Source organism: Halichoeres trimaculatus, unplaced genomic scaffold (assembly GCF_033239565.1).
Source record: "Halichoeres trimaculatus isolate MK-OKI-2021-1 unplaced genomic scaffold, fHalTri1.1 fHalTri1_scaffold_15, whole genome shotgun sequence".
NCBI lineage: Eukaryota > Metazoa > Chordata > Actinopteri > Labriformes > Labridae > Halichoeres > Halichoeres trimaculatus.
Genome location: NW_027437193.1, coordinates 18,461,579 through 18,485,038, shown reverse-complemented (window position 1 = coordinate 18,485,038; position 23,460 = coordinate 18,461,579). Strand labels below are relative to the sequence as shown.

At 39.6% G+C, this 23,460-nt stretch overlaps 1 protein-coding gene across 1 annotated transcript; it reads left to right on the top strand.

Annotated features, from left to right (window-relative positions):
- Nucleotides 1-9,258: 9,258 nt before the first annotated feature.
- On the top strand, nucleotides 9,259-22,827 carry pigr (polymeric immunoglobulin receptor). Its single transcript, XM_074687753.1, has 8 exons — nucleotides 9,259-9,403; nucleotides 9,920-10,261; nucleotides 10,368-10,449; nucleotides 10,658-10,884; nucleotides 15,228-15,312; nucleotides 20,474-20,562; nucleotides 20,703-20,752; nucleotides 20,846-22,827. Exons 1-8 carry the CDS (start codon nucleotides 9,355-9,357, stop codon nucleotides 20,936-20,938), a joined length of 1,017 nt encoding a protein of 338 aa, XP_074543854.1. The 5' UTR covers nucleotides 9,259-9,354; the 3' UTR covers nucleotides 20,939-22,827.
- The last annotated feature ends 633 nt before the right edge of the window (nucleotides 22,828-23,460 follow it).

Sequence of the window (23,460 nt, the reverse complement as noted above, 5' to 3'; positions counted from 1 at the left end):
TGAAGAATAAAAATCCAAAAAGAAACTTGACTGTTTTTATTTATCATTACATTTTTTGTTTGGAAACAGAGGTTACAGTCAGAAAGATAAAGACTATGTCATGTATTGACTTTAAGACTTAAAGAGGCTGCATCTAATTATGATGAGGTTAAGGAAAACAGGAAGACCTGCCTGTGTATGCAGTTGCAAATACGAAAAAGATTGTTTCTAAAAAAAAAACAAAAAAACTTAACCCTAAAAAAATCCAACTATTTTCAAGATGCATGCATTCAAGATGGGCATGAAGCCTTCAAAATAACCCAACCCCTTTATATTTTTGGCCTAGACAATCTTGGAGTCTAACCGCATGTTTTCAAGGCCTATGGATACTATGACTTGGCTTAGTTGCACTGACATGTTTACATATTTATGGAATACATGGTTTTGTGAGATTGCTGTGAGGTTTTATTTTTGCTTGGGCTGAACCAGAGATGTTAACATTTCAGCCATTCCATGTAACTCCTTCTCAGTATATGTTTTTGAACACAAACCTTTTTTTTATTATGCTAAAACACAGTTGACATTCAAATAAAAGTTATTACGCCCAAAAGTAACTTCAATTAGAGTTGTATAACTTTGGATCTTAAGCAAAGACATTTGAAATTGCTTGCCTTGTTGAAATTTTATTTGGGAGAACAGTGTGCAAATGTATTTCTGCTCCCAAATCATGCAAGGCATGTCATAGAGGACTATGGGACCATGGCACTGTTGTTTGGCAGAAAGAGTGCCGATTCACTTGCCTCTTTGTGCCTTTTTAGCAAGAAAATCGCCACTGCCAATTATTTGTTACCCCAGAACGTCTGCTTCCAACTAAGTCCTCAACCAAACACCACTGCAAAATAGCTTACTTCCAGATCATGGTGTGGGTTGGAAAGGAAGGCGACATGAATACAGTGGACTGGGGATGGAAGCTGGTGGACAGCTACGACCAGTAAGACTTCTGCCCCAGCCTCCAGCAGATGATCCACTGTAACTGCACAACTGTCTGCCATACACAGTGGTGCAGTTGCAGGGCACATGGACCACCATGCAAGCCAGTTCATGGATCAAACTCTATGGGAGGAAGAGCGTGATGACCAATGGTAAATTCAGTGAGGGTAATAGCGCAAAAAAAGTATAACAGGAAACATATAGAAAAAGACATAGACAATAGTGAATATTTTATTAAATATTGGGTGTCGTGAAATGTATATGCTTTTATATGTGTTTTCAGTTTGTGAATGCCTCAAATATGTCAGTCAGTCAGATCAGTAAACATAATAATCGAGAGCTCCAACATGAGTCACTCACTTGACTGGGAGGAAGAGGGGCTGAAAGGACTTTGAGAAGAACTGTTTTTCCCATCACCAATTTCAACTGCAGAGGTTGTGTGTGAGTGAGTCTCAGAGAAAAGCAAGGGGGAGGGGTGGAGAGATTGACTGACCCCTGGATCGCCGTTGACAATATATCTTCCAGGCCACAAGAACACAAGCTGCCTCTATATAAATTGTATTTCATTTATAAAACTAGTATTGACCCACATTACTTCATACAATTTATTGGGTTCCGTAAAAGGGAATTAATATTAAATTTCAATCAGGAGCACTAGCGTCATAAATTGAACCATTTATTGCAAAATGCATACAGTCAGAATTTGTGCTAAAGCTCTGCTTTTCAGAGTACTCCCTGGGTCAGCTGAGCAGCCTGCTCAAGCTTTCCAGGGAGTGCATAGCAAACCCCCACATATATACAGATTAAATGGATGCATACAGATCAATAAGATACATACATGGAGTCTTAATAGAAGGAGGCTGGGATGGAGGTGGAATTATTAAGACAGCAGGGCATATGACTTCCGTGTCCTGCATAAACTTACGTTAACTTCACAAATAAGCCAGGACCACCCCTGTTAGTGCTGACTGATACCACTGTGGACGGCACACCGCTGTCTTGGCTCTTTGTTATAAAAGTGAAGTCAAAACACTGCCTTCAAACACATATTGTTACAAAAGGTTTGAAAAATCCTATATTTTAGTTGTGGAGAAAATTTACTCAACACCACAGTGTGAGTTTGAATCAGGAGATTTATTCTTGCAAGATGGAACAGAGTCTCATGCTGCTGCTTCTTGAAGCAGCTCAGACTTATACATGAACACAAAATCCAGGTTACAAGGTTAGAAGATGCATTTCTTCTATCTTGAAAATGTATCAGCTCCTGCAGTGTGCAGTGCTGTGAATGTGACAGCAATCCTCTCTCTCAGAACATTTGGTACATGATAGAATTCTTAAGCATAAATGAAAACACATCAAGAGAAAGAAAAGTACTGGAGCACAATACCTTGGTCCTAGAACACAAAAGTTATACAAGGTTACATTTGTTATACAGCATAAGTATGCTGTACAGCAACATAAATAAGTCTGCATACATTTTGCAATGTTCGTGTTTGTTTCTCTCACTGTTAGAAAACTAAAGAGCAGTCAATCATAACTGCACAGCCCCTTTTTAACATGAAATCACAAAGTAAGATAAAACCTCTTTAAGAGTTAAAGCTTTCATGTAAATTGATGTGATTATAACCAGTTGCCATTGCATAAGGAATGTTTAAAGAAAGTTTGTTCAACTTGAATTTAAATTTGAGTTCGACCCATGTCCTGTCTGTTCATAATCTGACTTTGCAGCCCGTGGTGGTGGTGGTGGTGGGGTCTCGTAAAGTTGTGGCGATTGCTTGGGGCTACAGTTGTGCCCTCTGCACTTATTCATAATATGGTGATCCTGAACAGTAGATGTAAGTATCCTATTTTCCAAAACAAACTCATCATGTTTCTATTTAACCGGCTACTGAACCTTTGACTTAAAAGACTTGCCTGTATAAGTAAACAAGGGCCCTTTCTGTAGTGTTGCTGTTGAGGGTCATATTTGAGGTACTGGTTTTATTTTTCAGTCAGTGTGATAACCGATGACTCTTCAACATTTGTTTTCATCACCAGTTATTTAGTTTGGCTTAAAATAACAAAAAAATACACAAGCTCTTGAGCTTTGAAATGAGATGTTGACCACTTCATAGACAAATCACAGCTCTAACTGTAGGACCTTCAACACCAAAGTTCAGGGCAGCTGCATGACACATCTGAACTTGGTTTCGTAAGACTGAAATAAGGGTTGTCAAGAGTTTACAGGAGCAAAAAAATAAAGTGAAAAAAGTACAGTAAAAAAATCCTCCATCCCATGAAAAAACTTGTTTCCAAGGCCAAAGATTGCATCATTTTTTTTTTTCAAACTTAGCAGAACGAAGCCTCAAGTACATTCTTGAGCCAATAAGAGCAAGCATGTGGGGTTCAGTTTAAGCTGCAGACCTTCTGTCGATCATGTACAGAGAGAGGAAGCAGGAACATTACACCCCAGAGCAATGCAAGGCTTTTCTGCTATTACTTGTTCTGGAATAACTGATAGAGTCAAACATGGTCCAGCTTGATCGCTTTAAACTGTGCAGAGCCGTGGGGCGTGAATGTGTGGGCCAGTTTGAACAGGATATAAAACTGTCTTGCATACAGAAGTCCAAAACAGACTAACTCACGTTGGCACCCCGGGTCTCGCCTGTAAAGGTCAGATATAAATCTCTCCCTCTGCTGATTTAATAGCAGACAAAGAGGCAGTCCATCTACCTACTTCTACATATTAAGTGCAAACTATTAGCACCAGCACTTTGGAAAGAGGAGAGAGAATAAAGAAGTGAAAAGGGGGATTCAGAGGAGTGAGGGACCAGATAAGAACATAATTTACCAGAGAGAATTTAAATAAGAAGCCTGAGTACCACAATTAGAGGAGCAGCCTGAGTCCTCTGATACTGTTATAATACCACCCATTACATGTCCTGGAAACACAGTTAGAAAAGATAAGTGCAGCCTCTTTCCAACCACTGGAGGAACTGTTCTGGTCCTTTAATACAGCACAAGGAGAAATATCAGCCTGATTTATAAGTATTGCATTAAAAGTGTGAGCCGTCCAAAGGTCAACTCTGGGGCAGAAGAAGCAAGTGATCACAAATTTGTACTCATCCATCCATCAATCCATTGCAACCAACCAATTTGTCATCCATCCATCCATCCATCCATCCATCCATCCATCCATCCATCCATCCATCCATCCATCCATCCATCCATCCTTCCATCCATTCTCCCATCCATCCATCCACCCATCCATCCATCCATCCATCCATCCATCCATCCATCCATCCATCCATCCATCCATCCATCCATCCATCCATCCACTGGACCAATGCACCATCCTTTCATCTGTCTATCTTTCTATCCATCTTTCCACCCATCCACTGGACCCATGCACCGTTCATTCAAATATCCAGCCGTATACCCATCCATTTGTTTATCCACCCATCTATCCATCCACCCATTTATCTATCCATTCATCCATCCATCCATCCATCCATCCATCCATCCATCCATCCATCCATCCATCCATCCATCCATCCATCCTTCCATCCATCCATCCATCCATCCATCCATCCATCCATCCATCCATCCATCCATCCATGCATCCATCCGTCCAAGGGGTATGCAACCTTTACTATCAAAGGAGCCATTTTCCCTAATCTAATCTGGACTGAAGTCTTTCCAAAGTCATGGAGTCTTGTGTTTCTTTACAACAAAGACAATGCACTGTGTAAAATTCTGCAATTACTGAAACAAAAAGTTACTTGAGTTTATGAAACTGTAAAACTACAATCTAGATCAACTTTTCTTTCAGATTTATCTTTTTACTGATTGAGTTATTTTACAAGGGGCGAAACTTAAGGTTTACCACAGGTGCTGTTGATGTTGTAGGAGGTAAAGTGGAGCGTTGGCAGACTTTACTGCAGGTGTGAGGAATATTTAGTTTAACAAATTGTTAAATCATGATTTGTTTAATGTTACTGACGTTAATCATCAATACCATGTGAAAAGAAAAATAATAATTCATAATTTTAACAATAATTCCTCTGAAGCTACAGGCAACCACTGCAAAGGGGTCAAAGAGATGCATGAGGCTCCAGAGCCGCAGGTTGCAGACCCTATTCATCTGTTAATCCATCTACCTATTCATCCATCCATCTGTCAGTCCATTCATCTATCTATCCATCCAAAGATCATCATCAACATCCATTAATCCATCCATATGTTTATCTATTTATCCATCATCTATTGTCCATTCATCTCAGGGGTCGAGTCACAGGCCTCAGTGGGAGACCAGGCATGCAGGATGAGAGCCTGCAAACTCCACTTAGGAAGGCCCCAGCTGGGATCCAAGCAAAACATTCTTGCTGTGATGCAACAGTTCCAACAACTGCACCACCCACAGTCCCAAAATTACACACAGCTGCACAAGAACAACCATCCAAACACTGACACACTCTTAAGTACCCCAAAATCTAATACGTTAAACAAACTTCTCAAACCAGGAATTTGGTCCTTCACAGAGCAGGATGGGAAACAATGTGTGACAGGCCATCACCATGTAGGTTACTTTGATTCATGCATGAACAAGTTGACCTTTTGGTGCTGTTATTTCACAACTGTATGCAGTTTTTAACACCGACGATGCATTTGTTTTAAATAAATATGTGTGTGTGTGTGTATAAAAAAAAGTTGTACTGCATCAAAAATTATAAAAAAAAACACATAGGTTTGAGCTTTCAAGTAAACAAAGTGTAATATTTCAGGATAAATAGCTAAACATCTATATATTTCATACGGCTTGACAAACTCATTATTGGCGTTGTATTTAAAGCAACAGATTTTGTCATAGAGAGGTTTCCTGATTCACAGTGGACTCCTGAGATCTCAGAGATAATAATGATAAAAAATTGGAGGTATGATGACTCTGTTTTGCCATGTATATATATGTGTAATGTGTCTGTGTAGCACACATGAGAGCATTTTAGAGCAAATGCTCTTTAAAAATGTGGGTTGGGATGATTAACTGTATTTTTCCCGCAGCTCTACAGATTCATAACCCCATGTTTCATAAAGCTGTAAAGAAAATCAGGGCACTGGAATATTTAATGGAGCAGCACTGACTAGAAACGATCAATCCTGCCCAAGTTAAGTTTCTATTCTCCCGTTTCTTCAACCGTTAGTTTCCATTCTGAGCTCTGCCTTCATATTTCCAGGAAATGGATGACCAAAAAAGGCTTGACGCTGGAGCACAAAGCACGCAGCTTTGGGGACATCCTGACATCCTTCACAGAGCAAATTGAGAGGCTTGGAATAATTGTTTGTTAATTCAGTGGCTGTGGGGGCAGTGTGTAGGAGCTTAATCCAACAAATGAAGACTGGACCAAATCCAAGTTTTCAGGCACCCAAATCATTTTACTGCAGCCTGCCAAATCATTTCTGCATTCATGGAGGGAACAGGGCACTTAGCATTTGGCTGCTTGGGAGAATAGGTTTTCAAACAGACAGCTAACACATAGATGACGCTATAAAAGCAGCAGATGTAAGAACAAACTTGGAGGCCAACACTTTTGCTAAAGAATACTTTGAACTTTGCTCAATGAAGCTACATCTGGCAGACAACTGGCATAGCATTGCATTCAGGCAGTCTGTATCTTGTTGGTTTAATCTGTTAGACAAACTGTTTTAGGTGGATACTTGACCTGAGCTAAGGGAAATAGCTGTTTACCTGAGTCAGTTCAAAGGCCAATGTACGCTAACCAGCTGGAGGAAGTTTCATCTCTATATTCTAAGTTACTGTATAAACTTATATAGTAGGTAGCAGATTAGATTAGCAGCTTGAATCATTCAGCTACTGCATTAGTGAATAAGAAATATTAATATAACACTGGTTCAGAACTTCCACTAATGTTTGTAGGTGACTGAAGTCAATATATTAATCTGGAGAGTTACCTCATTAGAGGGTGCAACTCTTGGGGCATCATGTAGATAAACACTTCTGAAATATCAAATCAAGATTTGCTCAAAGTGACGGATGGTTGGTAAAACTTGTATGAATAAAGTAAAAATTTACATCCAGAGGTATTTTTTATAGTAGAAAGAAGTAAAAATGTATATGGTTCTTGAACAGGGGTCTCATCCACCATGTGGGGATTATTTTTCCCATAACTACGCATTTAAGGTCCCATATTCTGCTCCTTTTCTGCAGTTTAATATGGATCATTGATGTCTTCATGAAATGGTAGTAACGCGTTTTGGTCAAAAAAGCCAATAAATCAAGCACAGCAGCATTGTTTCCAGGCTCTCATAGCCCCTCTGTTCAGAACGGTCTGATTTAGTGGGCGTGACCTTCATATGTAAATGAGCCACCGCTGATACCGCCCCGCTCTTCCACGTCACCAAGAACGGCGCCACGAGCTCCGAGTGCAAAATGTTTAGAAAACAGCAAAGCCTGTTTACTGTAACATTACAGGCTAAAACAACAGGCTAACCGCAGCTAAATTTAGCATCCTGAAGCTAACAGAGACGGGGGGCACTGAGGAAAAGCTCTTACATCTTCTCCACAGCACACAGCATTTAAAATACTCACATTTCCAGAGTTCGAGGTTTATTGGCAGATGGTTGGTAATGTGCCTGGATTCAGGACCAGTCTATTCGCTAGCCCTCTGTTGTACTGTCCAAAGTTGGAAAAGCAGTCGGCCGTGAAGTGACTAGCACACACATGCACAGTTTTACTGAGTGTAGCTGGAACATTTCCTTGATAAATGAACTCTAGCCACTTTGTCTTGTCTCCTTCCGAGATGGGAAGCTTGTGCATGGAACTATGTGGCTGTTTACAGCCAAAAACAGAGCAGTGATGGCTTTTCAACTTCTGCATTTCTTCTGGAGAGGGGAGGGGGGTTCTGGATTCGGGGGGTATTTGCTCTGGTGGACCAATCAAGTCAAACTTGCTCCTGATTGGTCAAAAAAGGGAACCGCTGACGTCGGCAAATCCCCAAAATCCCAACAGCTCATTTTAGGTCAGGATTTTACATTCACAAGCACTACTTGGTAAAGGTTTTGTCATTTAATATCACCTTTTGTGGGCTGGGAGGAAAGCCAAAGACCCACAAATTTTACTAAAAGACTCAATAAGGTGATTTTTGCATAACATGGGACCTTTAACCATACATTATTCTGCTTATAACCTGGTTAATTACTTGAGATACATACCAAATTACAACAAAATTTTTTACCTAACAGATACTAATGTTTTTGCCACGGCGTCAACAGACTGAGGTGATATCATTTGATGACTTATCATATGATAAGGGATTGTGGAGTTGCTTTGGCTGTTCAGATTTAACAACTGTTGTTGTGGGATTTTGATTGATCAGGTTTAAGTTTTTTACACAGGCAGGGGACAACATGAAGATTAAACAAACTGATACACATCTAGCTCCACTTTCAGATACTGATCTGGTCAGTAAGGGCAGTCAATTACTTGACCTAGATATGACATGAACCTGTTTATTTCTTTTTCCTTTTTTAATTTTGCAGGCACCTTATTTCTTTTTTCCTGTTGCTGTATGAGTAAGTTTAAGGATGTACCATACTATTACAAAGGTCAAATTTTTGACTGTGTAGGTCAGTGTACTTGCTTGGAAAATATATGTTTGAACCTATTTATGAGTCTGAAAATGACTGATGTACCTTCATAGCTGATTTGTTGTACATTCCCCCTCTGCCATTTTACGACTGGTGCCTGTTTGTCAAATCTTGACTCACATGCATCTCAAATTTAACACTCCTGGGAAAATAATCCAAATTTATTTTCTCTAAATATTTAAACTAGTTAATAAAAACAGACTCAAAAAAAATGAGAAGAGTTTAACAGCTTACCCACATTGAACATTTGACCTTGGGTGCTGAGAAAAAAATCATAATAAAAATCAATCAAAAAGACTCTCAGCACCTCAGGACCTGCAAACATTGGGAACAAAGATACACTCTCAGATTGCAGTAATGTACTTTACCAAATATTGAAAAAAGTACAAACTGTTCTCAACAGCCTCGGTTTCTCAAATGTGAAGAGTTTAAGAGAAATAGGTCACTCAAGTTCTGACCTACTCTGCTGCAGTTTTCAGTAACTTTAACTTTTTCTTTTTAACAAGGGCTAATGTGTAATTACAAACAAACAACTGGTATGTTACATGTATCTCATAATAAATCCTCCCAGTTTCTAGCTTTCAACCCAGATCTTGTATTTCTAATAAATACAACTGGCATCTACATGGTTAAGTTTGGAAAATCTGAATCCAATTGTTGATCACATGACCAAGAGGAAACTTTCATTGCAGAATCTGGAGTCCATTAACAGAAGGGAGTGCACTCATTTGACGGTGAAACATGCCGAAGCTCTGCATACATGCCCTCAGCTTGTTATTGTGGATCCCAGGTAAAAACTGAGCATACTGAGGTCATATTAGTTTGGAGAAGCCTTTTCTGTGTGGAGGAAAGAGTTTTGAGGATGGGAGCTGTGTGCTTTGCAGCCCCCCTTCTCTTTGTTGTTGTGCTTGTTGAAAATCTGTGGGCTGTTCTGTCAGATATTCTTAAATTCTGCTTCTTATTATTTGTTTATTTCTAAGTTCTGTGTGTAAATTATTTGTAGACAGACTTGAAAAGCTGTTAGAGCAGCTCTTTGTCTGGGAGCGGTGGAGGGCTATTGTGTTTTTTTCCTGAATAATCTTTTAAGCCTCTGTACTCTTTGCACCATTGGCAAGAGTTGGTTTGATGTTTATTTTTCTGTTCTCCAAAGGCCTGATACATTTTTCAACCCTAAATCTCTTTTATTGAAGGATAATCCAATTTTGGAATGAGGGGTGCTGGGTGGGAAGTAGTGAGAGTGTTTCACTGGACAGGAAAGTGAAAGCATAAATATGTTCAACATGAAGTCATCTTCGCTTTCTCACAGCTGTCCTGTGCGGGGTAACCACAGAGGGGGAGTACTCAGTCCTGGAGGGTCAGACTGTTGTGATCTCGTGTCACTATGAGCCTCAGTATGAACATTATGTGAAATACTGGTGTCGCGGTACGACAAGGGAGTTCTGCACCATCTTGGCTCGCACAGACGACCTCAGCTCGAGTCTGGCCAAGGATGGAGTGAGCATTTCTGATGACCTGGACCAGCTGGTGTTTACTGTGACCATGGAAAATGTGAAGAAGGGGCACACTGGGTGGTACATATGTGGCGTAGAGATAGGAAGTATATGGAGCGCTGATGTTGTCACATACTCTAACATCAGGGTCCTTGATGGTGAGTAGCAGACTGATTTGGAAACCAAAGTTTACCATCGAAGAAAAAAACTTTTCAAAATATTTCAGATGAAAGCTCCAAGAATTGTTTGATCTTTGTCCTGCAGGTATGTCAGTGGTGAACAACCAGGTGACAGGGGAAGAAGGGAAAAGTGTCACAGTTGAATGCCTCTACAGTGAGAGATACAGGTAATTGATGTTTTCCCCCTCACAGCAAAACAATCAGAAAACTTTTATTTACAATCAGACCATGCAGAATTCTTTCTGGCAGAAAACAACTCTCACTGAGCATGAGTAAACCTGAGAAGAATTGTTATTTGTCTGAAACCTTCAATTCAAGCCAAACTGTGATGGACAGGCAGTCTGTGCTGACTCCCCTGTGATTGCTTGCCAACAGAGAAAGTAGAAAGAAGTGGTGTCGGAGTGGAGACTGGAGCTCCTGTCGGCTGATAGATGCTGGAAAGAGCTACGAGGATGCTTCAGTGGCCATCAGTGATGACAGAACTAGGACTTACACTGTAACCCTGAAGAAGCTGCAGCTGAAAGATACAGGCTGGTACACGTGCTCTGCAGGAAAACACAAGATTTCTGTAAAGGTGCTGGTCACACCTCGACCCAAAGATGGTAGGTTGACAACAAGTCTTACATTTGAAAAAAAAAAAAACTGTCAAACTTTACACTTTCAGTTTTTTGCTCTTGGTGGTAACCTAGAAAAATCTGTTCCTATTTGAGTCATCAGTCTGTGTCAGTGAACATTTCAGTGTTATCATTTTTGGGGGAGCAATTGCCTTGATTGGATAGGACAGCGAGAAAGAAACAGGCTATGTGGGATGAAGGAAGTATAAAAAGACATGCAGCAAGGTGTCATGGCTGAGAGCTGAACCAAGAACTGCTTCGACAAAGACTATGGCCTCTGTACATGGGGTGTGTGCTTTGATCTATTGTCCAGATAAGTGCTTGTCTAGACTGGCAGTGTAGAAGCAGAGAGCAGAAATGTAGTGTCATTGGTGGCACATGCCCGAGACAGATCGCAGTGTCTGCTGTGTGTACACAATATATAGAATAGAATAGAATAGAATAGAATAGAATAGAATAGAATAGAATAGAATAGAATAACTTAGAATAGAATACGACATGTATGGAAAGTGCAAAAAGGTCCATAACGAAATAGATGATGATGATAGATGATGATGTCCATCATTCTCCAGTTCAGCCAGCCTCCACATCCACAGGGTTCAGAACTGAGCTTCTTCAGTCAGTCTTCAGCAGGTGAAGCTCTTCCAATGTGGCCTTGGTGTCTGATGTTAGCTTCGTTAGCCATATCTGTGAGTAGCATGATGCTACTCTGCCCTCTAGTATTCCCTCTGTTGCTGGGTTAGCACAGCTAGCTTGTCCATCTTACTGGAGATAAATCTTACATTCCCAATAACGATGGATCCATGTCGTCACTTCTTAGCTCACACCTGAGAACCAGCACGTCATCCTCACCTCCTTTTCCTCACCCTGTGCGAAGACATCAGGCCTTACATCAGTTAGCATTGACATGCTACAGGCTGCTAACAGCTGAGTTTACATGTAAACAATGCAGCCATGGTTACATGTAGGATCTCCAGACAAACACAGGAGACAAAGTAGTAAAAATATCACTGAAGCCACAAAAAGTTTGGTGTTAATGACCAACAAATGAGCCATACAAAGTAAAGTAATGATCCACTCCAAATATAAAGATTACGTAAAAGAGACGAAAAAATTACAAGAAATGCACAAAGAAGGGAGAGCTGCTGCAAAAGGCAGCCACAGCCACAGCCAGAGCAATAATGATTGACTGGAGCAGCACTTAAGTATGTCTTAGTGCATTGTGCTGACAAACCAACATACACAGAGTCTGTGTGAATTGGGGGTTAGTCACAGAAGCTTTGTTTGGATCCTCATTATTTCATTGAAAAAAGCTGACCTTATTAGCTATGGATGCTTTGCAACATTAGCTCGCTAACTTTTTCCTGTTGCAGGATCTGGGAGATAACTAACATTGAGATCTTTGACTTGAAAGTTTAAAGCTGAGAATCTAAGAATGCAGCTATTAAGGAAGCACTGTCTTTAGAGAGCTGGGAGAAGCTGCAGCTGATTAAAAGTGTGATTTTATATTTATAAAAGAGTTAAGTCACTCCCTTTGTATAGAGGCTATAGTCTTTCATTTAGCGCCCCAGGTTTGATTCCAACTTGCAGCACCTTTCCTGCATGTCACTCCATACTCTCTCCTGGGTTCCTGCTCTATCTGCTTATCCATCCTCCAACAATAAGCAGCAAAAACCTGAAAATGTGATACAAAGCATCACACAGTGAATCACAAAAGTAATATTTAACCAGGAGTGTGTCCAGTGGTACGTGCCAAGGTGGCTCTGTACCCCCTTGAAATCTGATGGTCCCACAATGCCAGAGGCCAGAATTGTGTTTAAATCAACTATTTGACCTGCATTCCAACAGGAAGCTAGATGCTAATGTTTAAAAATCAATCGCAGTTAAGAAGTGAAGACAGAGGATAAATGCTTTCAATATATGAACCACCCCTGCCAGTGTCAGTCAAAAAATGTCTGAACACACCTCTCAGCTTTATGCACCATCATGAATGAAAACAAACATCTCATGGATGATAAGATTACCCACTAATGCTCCACCACATAGTCAAAAGTATCATAAGATCTCTCCAATAAGCCCACTGGTCATAATATTCAGAGCGTAGCCAGTTTTCCTTGACGTCTTTGAGGACAGAGACTAAGATGCTGGTTGTGCTGCTAAAACATGTGATCGTTGCTATTTTGGTGAATATCATCAATGCAAGTCTGTGCAAATGAACAAGACACCGAAAAGGCCATGCAAGACTTCTTAACCATAAAATGTACAAAAAGACACCTATATTTTAACATATAAACAAACTAACATTTACATGGTTATGATTTCAATTCTTTCTGACAACACTGTGAAAATTTACATGTAGATGTAGGGGTAGGGGTACACCGAGGCAGTTTAAGGGATAGAGGTGAATAAAACAAAGGCACCAGTGGTACATGGTGCACAAGCATACAGAGAGATTCAAGCACAGAAAATCTGCTTGAAGACTGTTTCATGCGCTCCTCAATTTGCTGTCTCTCCTTGGAGCATTCTGTAGTTATGAGGTAGTTCAGGCTCGGTACTAGCCTGTAAAAACAAGCTTGGGCTGGTGCAGATTGTTTGTGGTTTACCTGGGCTGAAGGTAGCATGTAAGTTATGAGAAACAGACTAGTTTTACAAACTCTTGATATCTAAAGCATTCATTTAGGCATACTGAAGGACAACATAGCACAGCAGGGTCTGCAGGGAAATTGAGCCCCCAACACTGAATTTACAGCATGTAGGTCAGGGGTGGCCAACCAGTCAGAGACCAAGAGCCACATCACACACACACTTCCTCTCACACATGAACGAAAGGACATAAGATGAAAATCAAAAGATTTCCAAATTTTGAAGTTTATTTCGTTTGTGTGTTTCAATTCGTTCCAAGAGCCGCGTCAAAGGCAAATTTTAGTTTTTACTGCAGAAGAGACAAAGTTTCATCTATTTATCTATCTTGATAGCTATGATCACATGTGTGATGTAGAGAAAAGAAATTGAAACTTAAGTATCAATCTCATCACCCAAGTATTGATCAATACTGATCACAACATCAATGTTTCAACATCAATACATCAATAATTGAGATTGATTGGTACACCACTACTCATAACAATAATGAATGGATCAAAGAGCCGCACACCGAAAGGCAAAGAGCCGCATGTGGCTCGCAAGTCGCAGGTTGGCCACCCCTGATGTAGGTGAATCTGTGTGTAACAGCTTGGAAAAATAACACAAATTTATCAAAATATCTGTTTCAAAAATACTATCAGGCCCTGCCATCATAGCTCCTGGACCTCCGGAGAGTACAAACCCTTAGGTAGTGTCATTTCAAGGGCTGTATCAGCAAACCCAGAACAACATTTGGGCCCCATTAGTCTCAAGCACAATGTCCCTCAAAATGTCCCTAGTTCCTGGGAAAATATGTGGTTTAAAAGCACTTCAAGTTAAAGGGCAATTTATCACCTTTTTTTAACTGGATGAGCACTGGTGTACACCTTTCATGTTGCTTTCCCTGTGCAGACACTTTTTTTTTTTTTTAAGCTCTCAGCAGGTTGACTACCTGAATACATTTTGTGTTGTGTGTTAAAATGCTAATGATTTTTATGCTGTAAACCCTGTGAGACTTATCACTATAGTGTGATATCAAAGCAGGACTTTGATGGTGTCAGAGTAAAGTGGTCACCATGATTATGGTCTGTAGTTATCTTGAGATAGATCTTCCTATAATGTGAGTAGAGAGTAGTAAATGAGTAAAAGATTTATGGCACAGCATTTTAGACACTATCATAACATCAAGCTCTACTCAAACACATTTATTACTACACCTTTTAAAGAAGATCTGTTTTATTATTCTTAGCCAAGAGCATTTCAAAGCTGGCTCTGATCTCAGAAATTCAGTTTTCACAGACATTTCATTGAAAACATCTTTCAAAAACCTCTTCCAGCCAGTGTGAAATGGAGGCGCTTTTCAGGCCTGATTAGATGGTGACCCGACATGCCAATTTAAACACCAGCCTGCTATTGAGAACCAGTTAATCCAGGTATTGTGGGTGAAATGAGGCCAAATTTTACCCTTTTGCCCACATCACTCTGCTGTATTGAGAGGTAGCCAAGTGCAGCTCAGAGATCAATATGTGTTTGTGACAGATGGCAAGGGCTCTTTAAGCTTTCAAAGCTGTACAAGGTATCGATTATTACGCGGCACTTATCAAGAATATTGATGTTATGAACTCTGTGGGCACTGCTGAAAGCACTACTTTGCTTTGACTCATCCCATAATTTTTCAGCTTTGAGTAAAATGTCTTTATCTTCCGCAGCTGTGAAGGTGACATCCACACCTGCAACAAGTCAGTGTAACGCATATGTGCCTCCCAAACTCTCCACCAAGCAGTCCAGTCAAAGGTAAGACTGAAGCTCTCTGCAGGGTAAGATTTGAAGTGCTGTCTATGAAATGTGGAGAGGATGTTATTAGGCTGGTAAAATGTTAATCTGCTCGTCTAAAGCTTTAAGAGTAATGATTGTAAACCCTTCATTAAAATAAAACTCCTCCTCGACCTCAGTCCATATTTAAACTCTAAATTTACATATGAGAGATTTGAATGTTGGGATTTAACAGAACCATCCTGTTTATTTTAGAGGCCTTTAAAATCTCTGAAAACCCAAACCACCAAAGCCTTTTCTTTATTTCTGTGTGGTACTGAGTCTTTAACATAAAACTAAGCCCCTAAAAAAGCACTAAAAACAAGCTTTAATCCAGATATAAAAAACTTTTATTCACTGCACTGTTGGACTGATGGACTTGGAATGGGTTGGGTTACATAGATATCTACAGTATATGTAGTAATAGTTCTGCAATCCAACTTATCTTAATGTTAGTGCTGGGCAAGTTAACGCGTTATTTTTGCGTTAACCCGTCAATCTATTAACGCCGTTAAATATTTTACTGCACATTAGTGCATGTTGCTCACATGCTTTTATTTTGTAAATGTCTGTTGCTGATCGCAGTGGAACCGGAAGTGAAATTGACGGAAAAACACGATAAGTAACCAAAACAAGCATGGAGAAGAGGGGCAATGCCACGGAACTTAAAGGCGCTCGCCGCTTAGTGTATCGGTCCGCGTGCACGGCGTGCCAGATATAAACAAACGCAGGTAGTCTGCCAGGACGAAGAGACACGATGATAACTAGAGCCTTAGCTGTGTTTTTGTGTGAAAGTAACGCGCTGAAAATTCTCTAAATAAAGCGTGAATGCAGACCGATATCAGAGTTTTTCGGTGGGAGTCCGTTTATTTGTGTTTTTGGTCAAGTAAAATATGGCCCCGTCTGAGTGCAGAGGAAACCGGCTGACGAGCAGGGAGGGGGTGTTTGATGCGAGCGCCCTGGGCTTCTGCTGCACAAAAACACTGCTGTAGGGGTAATTTCTGCCCTAAACCTTGTGATAGGACCCAACTTGTTCCATCCCGGAGTATCACTTTAACGTCCTGACAGTGGCAATAAGCTTTAATTTTGTATTTACATTTTGTAAATTTGATTTGCACTAAATATGTGATTTAACTATTACTGTATAACAAGTACTGATTTAGTGTTTGCATGACAGATGTTATGGCACTTTCACAATGCAATTAATTATGATTAATCAGGGAAATCATGCAATTAATTATGATTAAAAGTTTCAATCGTTGCCCAGCCCTACTTAATATAATAATCTTTATATTTTTCTGTGTACATCCAGTATTATTTGTCTGTTAATCACTTATTAACAGCTTGAAGTGTTGGTCTACAACTGTTGAGATCTATTTTTTTTTGGAACAGGGATTTCAGATCCGTAACAATAGGATACTTCTGGTATTTTTATTGTTTATAAACATCATCTAGTTTGTAAGATAAAATAAAAAAAAAAACACATTATCAATAACTTTTTATTTATTATGAATGTTACCTCAGTGGCAATGCTTTAGTTTGTTATGCTGGGCGGTTTTACAATCCTTGTTGTGATCCCTTACTCTGGTATGGGCTTGTGTAGTTTTTTAGCACTTTTAGCTAACAGAGAATGCAAAGCTGTTGAAATAAAAATGTGTATTGAGTTGCTATCAAGGGGCAACATCCGGTTTAGAAAAATGAGGCCCAGAAGTGCTTAAAGTTGCAGTTCATCAAGAAAAAAAAAACAAACAAACAACAACAAAAAAGACTTTACAGCTTTAAAAAAACATATTTCCAGCCTGGTTCAAAAAATGACTTGGTGCTGATTCACTAAATTCACTACTGGCACACTTTAGGGGGGGTGGATTTTTTTTTTAACTCGGCAGTTTAGAGAATATTAAGATCATGAGTTTGTCCAATCAGATGTGCAGCTTAGTTCATGTGACTGATAGGCACCCTAGAAAGAAAAGGAAGTTACAAAGGAATACCAAAGCCCGTGTCATACCTAATACAGTGTGCGTCTCAAAGCTCCGAAGTTCAATCTTTCCTTCCTCCACTTGGGTTGTTCACTTGCGTCTTAGTCCCTCCCACCACAGTTTGCATGGAAGAGACGCAAGGAAATGAAGAGAGGAGAGAGGAATGGAGGAGATACATTTTTAAAGCAATGGGACATCCTCTACTCCGGAGCATCACATGAAGCGACTTGTTTCATTGGTGACGGCATCAGCTGACCTGTTAAACAAACACGTTAACATGAAGAAAACTTGCTTTCACACACACAGATCACTTCGCAATCAAAATGCGTCATTATTAGATTACTTATGAATTATTTAGCCTTTATTTAGAGTGCATCTTATCGTGAACTCTGGAATGTATTAGCGTAATTAACCTAGTTTATTGTGTCTTAGGAAGATATCAGACTTAAATTTTCAGTATTCATACTTCATTATATTCATTTGATGATGGTTGTGTTTTGTATTTTGTGCTTTAAACTCAAAACAAACCAATTTTAATCCCAAATTTATGACCCATTTCTGAACAATCCTTAGTGCCTGTTTACAGATCATCTTTCTTCTCTCATTAAACTCTGTCTTGTTTGTGAAGTTTCATGAAGAGAAGTCTGAGCCGCTGCAGCATCCAATCAGTGAGTGCTATTCTAAATAGGGGCATGCCTGTCAGTGAAAAGACTTCCGTTAAGCCTGCTCTCATGTTTCCTCAATCATAACTCCTCCGATCAGTCTCCTTCCTATCCCTCTTCCGAGCACAATTATTGCTCTGGGCCAGCCTTAAAATTGACGACCCAGAAAGTACTTCCAGTGCCATAGAAGAGAGAGGAGACTTCAGTTTATCACTTTGAGAAGCACCCATAGCCCTGACAATGACTGGCTTCATTATTCTACATCAGAAATGAACAGGTGTTGTAGCAGAGACTACATCCAACTGAACTGCTCAGATAGAAAAAAATTCAACCCCCCGTACAGTACGTGCCGGTAGTAAAATTAGCGACTCAGTCAGGAGAAGTTTTTTGAACCAGGCTGTAAATAGCTTAATTTCTGCTTTGAAAACAGCTATTCTTTGGCTTGGTGTGTACGTGACTTCCTGTACTTCCAGAGCCAGCGTCATGTGGACACTTGAGAAACAGCAGATTTCAGCACTTCCGCATTGTCTCATATTCTTAGACCAGAGGTTGCTGCTTAGGATTCATGTTAAACTTAGTGTGAATCAGAATCAAAAACACTTTATTGATCCTGAGGAGATATTACATCTTTCTTGTGTGATCAAACACCCTACTGATTCTGGTATAAATGAGCGACATGACTATTCTCAGGTGGTAGGTGTTTTGTTTGGTCCCTTACCCATGGTTTGGACTGATTGACTGAAAAGTTATTAGTTTTGGAACAGGTTGTGACCTGTTTTCACTGTTTGTGGAAGCACTTGCCTCTGCTTCACATTAATCTTAGCATGAGAAAGAAGCCTGCTTTTCCGTGTCAGCCTGGCCCTGACATGCTCTGGCTGTGAGTGAGGAGAGGCAGGGACGCAGGCATGAAAACAAGACAGCTGCATTTTGCTACGCTTTACAGAAAACATCAGTGACAGCAATGTAATTCCTGATGTTTGTTCACTTACGGAAGCAGTTGTTGGTCCTCAGATATTTTTTTTAACTGGCAGGGGAGATTATCAGGTTAGCCTGGAGGGCTGAAGCTATAATTTAAAGTCTGCAAAGTAGATAGTGGTCATGTCCTGGATGTGATGAAGGATGTGTTAGGAGTCCATAGCAACCTTAACTTTGATGCAATAGTCTTTTTAAATGATTTTTATCTTTGCTGAACAAAGCTTTTGTTGGATAATGTTAGCTAACAACTGTCAATGGCCCAAACAGTCAACTCGAGATGTTGAAGCCACCTGCAGGTTGAAATCAGAGCCATTTAATAAAACACGTTCAGTACAACAGTAAGCAGAAAACTCAAGCTGAGGTACAAGTTTGGCAGGCTGGGGTTGTCAACGAGGAATCAAAAAAGGACAATACACTAAGAATTAGGACTGGAATAACACTGAAAAATTGCAGTGATAACACCTGGGTTTGAATATCAACAGGGAGTGCACATGATTAGACAAATGTGAAACACATTAGAGATGTGGCCAGGTGATCAGCAGGGAGGGGGAAAAAATTGACAAGAACTGAAAAAGACACAAGAAATGAGTAAGCAAAATCAAACACGAAGTGGAACTGGAAAACTTAACAAAACAATGATTCTGTTAAAATCCCTTTTTTTTGGTACAGATAGAGATGTGTGCCATGACATGCATGATGAAAATATGGCTTAGCAAGACACAGAAAAGAAAAATAACTTATGTTCCTTTTGTTTTTATTTTTGCCAGTCCAAAAAAATGAAATAAACTATAACACTTGATTGACAAACCAAACAAAATCATGAGATTTGTGACTCATTGCAGCCAAAGTTTGAATAGCAAGGAAAGACTAGATGGCTAGACTCAGTATTATATCAGCTCAGATTTCACAGAACTCTTTTTCTGCTGATGAACAGATGCTAACATACAGGATAATGAAAACGGAATGGGTTTTGATTCTTGATGCTCACCCTGTCAGGATTTTAACATGCATTACCAAATACATCCAACTCTCACCATCCTTCACCCTGTTAATTACCTAGCTATCAACTAAAAACATAAAGAAAAATAGTTGATGTTACTTTGACAAATCAGGGTCAAGTACTGAACCCAGCCTGGTAATTCTGGGCTAATGAATGTAGTTTTATGCACTTAAAAAGTCTTGAAATGAGTCCATCTTGCAGGATGAACTGTTTCCTAACTGTGTTATTTAAAAACTTATTTTTGTTTCACTCAAAATTTGGCAGACACATAATAAAACTTATCACTGTCAGTATCCTGCATGCATTTCTTTGCCTTAAAGCCAGATTTCCAGAGGCTTTAACACTAACCATCTGAATGGATATCCTGTCATGATATCCCCTCAGGTTCAGCTCCCTGATAATGATTCAAATATATTTTCTCAGGCACGATCTGTCCTCCCATCTTCACCTCACCTATCGTGTCACAAACAGATGAAACACAAACCTGAGCTCTCTGTTCAGATCTCTGTGTGTTTGTCTCTGTGTTGCAGTAACCACGTGGTCACCTGGCTGGTGTGCACTGCTGTGGTTCTGCTCCTTGGAACTGCCATATTTGGGAGGAAGCTGTGGAAAGTGCGCAGTAAGGAAAATCCTAATTTCTTTGATTTTTAGATGTGTCTGGCACCTATGGGTCAAAATGAAATCTGTCACATACACCGAAAAAATGTAGTGAAATGTAGAAAAATGTTGGCTTAAAGATCCTGTATTTGTTTTTTATAGAGCAGGAAGCGGTGCTGTCACATGTCAACGACATCAAAGCACGGTTAAATGTGAGTCCCTTTAAATCTTTCTGTATCCTAGATTTTTTTTTTTTTTACCTGAATATGGCTCAGTCTGCTGGATTTCACTTGTGTCTCTCACAGAAATACCCAGTACCAGATGTGGGTGAACAGCCAGACGCCACAGTCGTTTTCCTAACCAGGGATAATAAGAGGGACGACGCATTTCTGTACTGAGTGTTCTATGTGCAGCGTTTATTGATAATCTGTTTGACTGAATGTTGTTTCCGTGTCAGTTATTGCATGTGACACATCCTCTATATCCAGTTCCTTTTGTATAAGACACAACACCATATTTAAAAAAAAACATTTATAACATTTCCTTCTTGCTGCTTTCAAGATGCAAATGTCTCAGGCTCTACACAGAGGGTACTAGTTCTTCTGTTTGACAAAATAATATCCTGTAACCAGTTTTTTATGTGTAGGATGAGGCCCCTGAATATCACTGAGGACTGGCTTCTCTGATGTGTTGGGGATTTAAGCAAATGGGTGGAGTTTACAGTGAGGGTAGGGCGAATGTTTCATTTAAACATGTTTATTTTGAAATAAATACACATTTGGATCACTATCTTTCTTTTCATCTGATTTATGTTGGGAAAAAATGGCTATCTTTCAGTGAAAGTTCCTTTATTTAGTTCTGCTCTGTAAGTAGAGTATTGAGCAGGCACTGTTTTGTTCTTGTCTTGAGGGCAGAAGAAACACTGGTGCAATTTTATTTAGTTTTAGCAAAAAATGAGTTAAGCAGTGACTCATCCATGAAGGGCAGATTTGTAACAGGAATGGGTTGAACTGGCTATTTGTCAATGTAAATGAAGCCTAGTTGAACCTAGATGGGATTGTATTAATAGTAAAATGGTAACAGTAAAATTTAACTCAGTTTTCTGATAATTTATAATGATGATGAAGACTCCTATAATAGGTAATCTTCTACATCTGTTCAAAATAAATAAAAGCTAGCTTTTATGTCAAACCTGCTAATTTCCAACAGTAGGTATGGATATTGATAAGTGGTTTCTGTTAATATTAATCAGAAATGGTTTGATCCATCACCGTCATTTGCCTTCATGCTTAACGATTCCATTGTTGATTCTTAACATTACGCCAAAACAGCCAAACCTTAGGTTGATGTCACATGACGTGACAAACATCAATTAAGACCACCAACCAGCAGCAGAGTTTTCAAGACAATGGCAGAAAGATTAAAGTGATTGAAAGCTTGGTTTCACTGTACCAAAAAGGCATCAACAGTATACAAAGATGACTATTTTTCAAATTTACATCCAAAGAACTTAGACCCAGTGATCATGTGCAAAGATTTTTACTTCTTTTTATTTATTTACTTCCAGATATCCAGATCCAATGACCAATTTCACATTAATTTACATACAAAGACAGAAAACCTTTAAAGTCTACTCTTTATACACAGAAAACTCACCGGAGCAATTAATAATGGAATCAATTAAAAATCGGATTGACAGGAGGAAATGATAATGGCACTGGTATCAATAAAATGTTGTAAATACCCATCCCCATCTGACATGCCTTGACCCTTGTTATGGAAAAGGACCCAAAAATGCAGGTCCTGTAAAAGACTCTTTTATTTAATTTGTGATTTAGATCATTTAGAAGTTAAAAAGAAAGTAACACTGATAATTGTCATGTCTGTATAGTTTCATTCTTTTCTGCACATTCATGTCATGCTTTTATTTTGAAGTCACCAACCCTTGTCTCTGTTATAGATGTGTTCCTGTCTGCCCTGCCCCTGTCTGGTCACATCTTCTCCCTGAGTGTTGCTTCCCACCTGTTTTCCATCACCCTTATTACCTCTTGTGTTTAACCTCATGTCTCTTACTGTCTTTTTGCCAGTTCATTCTTCACCGTCTTCGTCCCAGCCTTTATTCACAGTCACAGACATAGTCTTGCAGTGTTCTGAACCTTGCCTGTCTTTTTTGACCTTGTCTTTTTCCTCACGTCTGCCTGTTACTTCTACCTGTTTTGGACCGCCTTTCCGTGTACCGACCTCTGCCTGGACTCTGATTAAACCCTTTTTTGCCCATCGAACTCTGGTTTTGTGTCCTGTGCATTTCTGTGCTCAACCTCTTGACAGATAATAAATAATGAGCGGTGGATTAACAAATGTGCTCCCAGTTCTGCTCCACCTCCTGATATTGAGCTTGTTAGCTCTTTTTTCTCCATCATGGGACACTGAGGCAGAGTATAAGTGACTGATTGAAGGCTGATTAAGCATTGAAAGTTCTGAATGAAAATCTGAGGGACACATGAAACAGTGGTTGATTAGCACTGCAGGCTAACAGGCACACACAACAGACCCCAGCACTTTGCACCTCTCAGCAGGCATATAACTACTCAACCACTGGTCACTCCACTGACACTCTTCTGCATACAATTACATAAAACTGTGTCCCCACACATATTTTGAGGTCAGACAGATATATTTTATGTCACCAAAGTAGTTACAATGCTGCCTCAGAATAGCTGAAATCTTAAGTCAAATTACTCAATGTAATGAGTGGTAGTTTAGTCATAGGCATTTGTCTAATGACTGTTTTGTTCATTTAAATTCACTACTCTGTTTTAATGGTAACACTGAGCGCCAATAAAGAGAAATTGAGACAAGTGAGTTGAAATTGCTGTTTTCAAATTGCTGTTTGTCTTCCCTAACTGCAGAGAAATAAGTC

What these genes read in the sequence shown, in the direction of transcription:
- pigr (XM_074687753.1), top strand. Translation starts at nt 9,355, where the DNA reads ATGCCGAAGCTCTGCATACATGCCCTCAGCTTGTTATTGTGGATCCCA. An exon ending in CACACCTCGACCCAAAGATG is followed by an intron (nt 10,885 to 15,227) that starts GTAGGTTGACAA and finishes TATCTTCCGCAG; the next exon opens with CTGTGAAGGTGACATCCACA. An exon ending in ACATCAAAGCACGGTTAAAT is followed by an intron (nt 20,753 to 20,845) that starts GTGAGTCCCTTT and finishes TGTCTCTCACAG; the next exon opens with AAATACCCAGTACCAGATGT.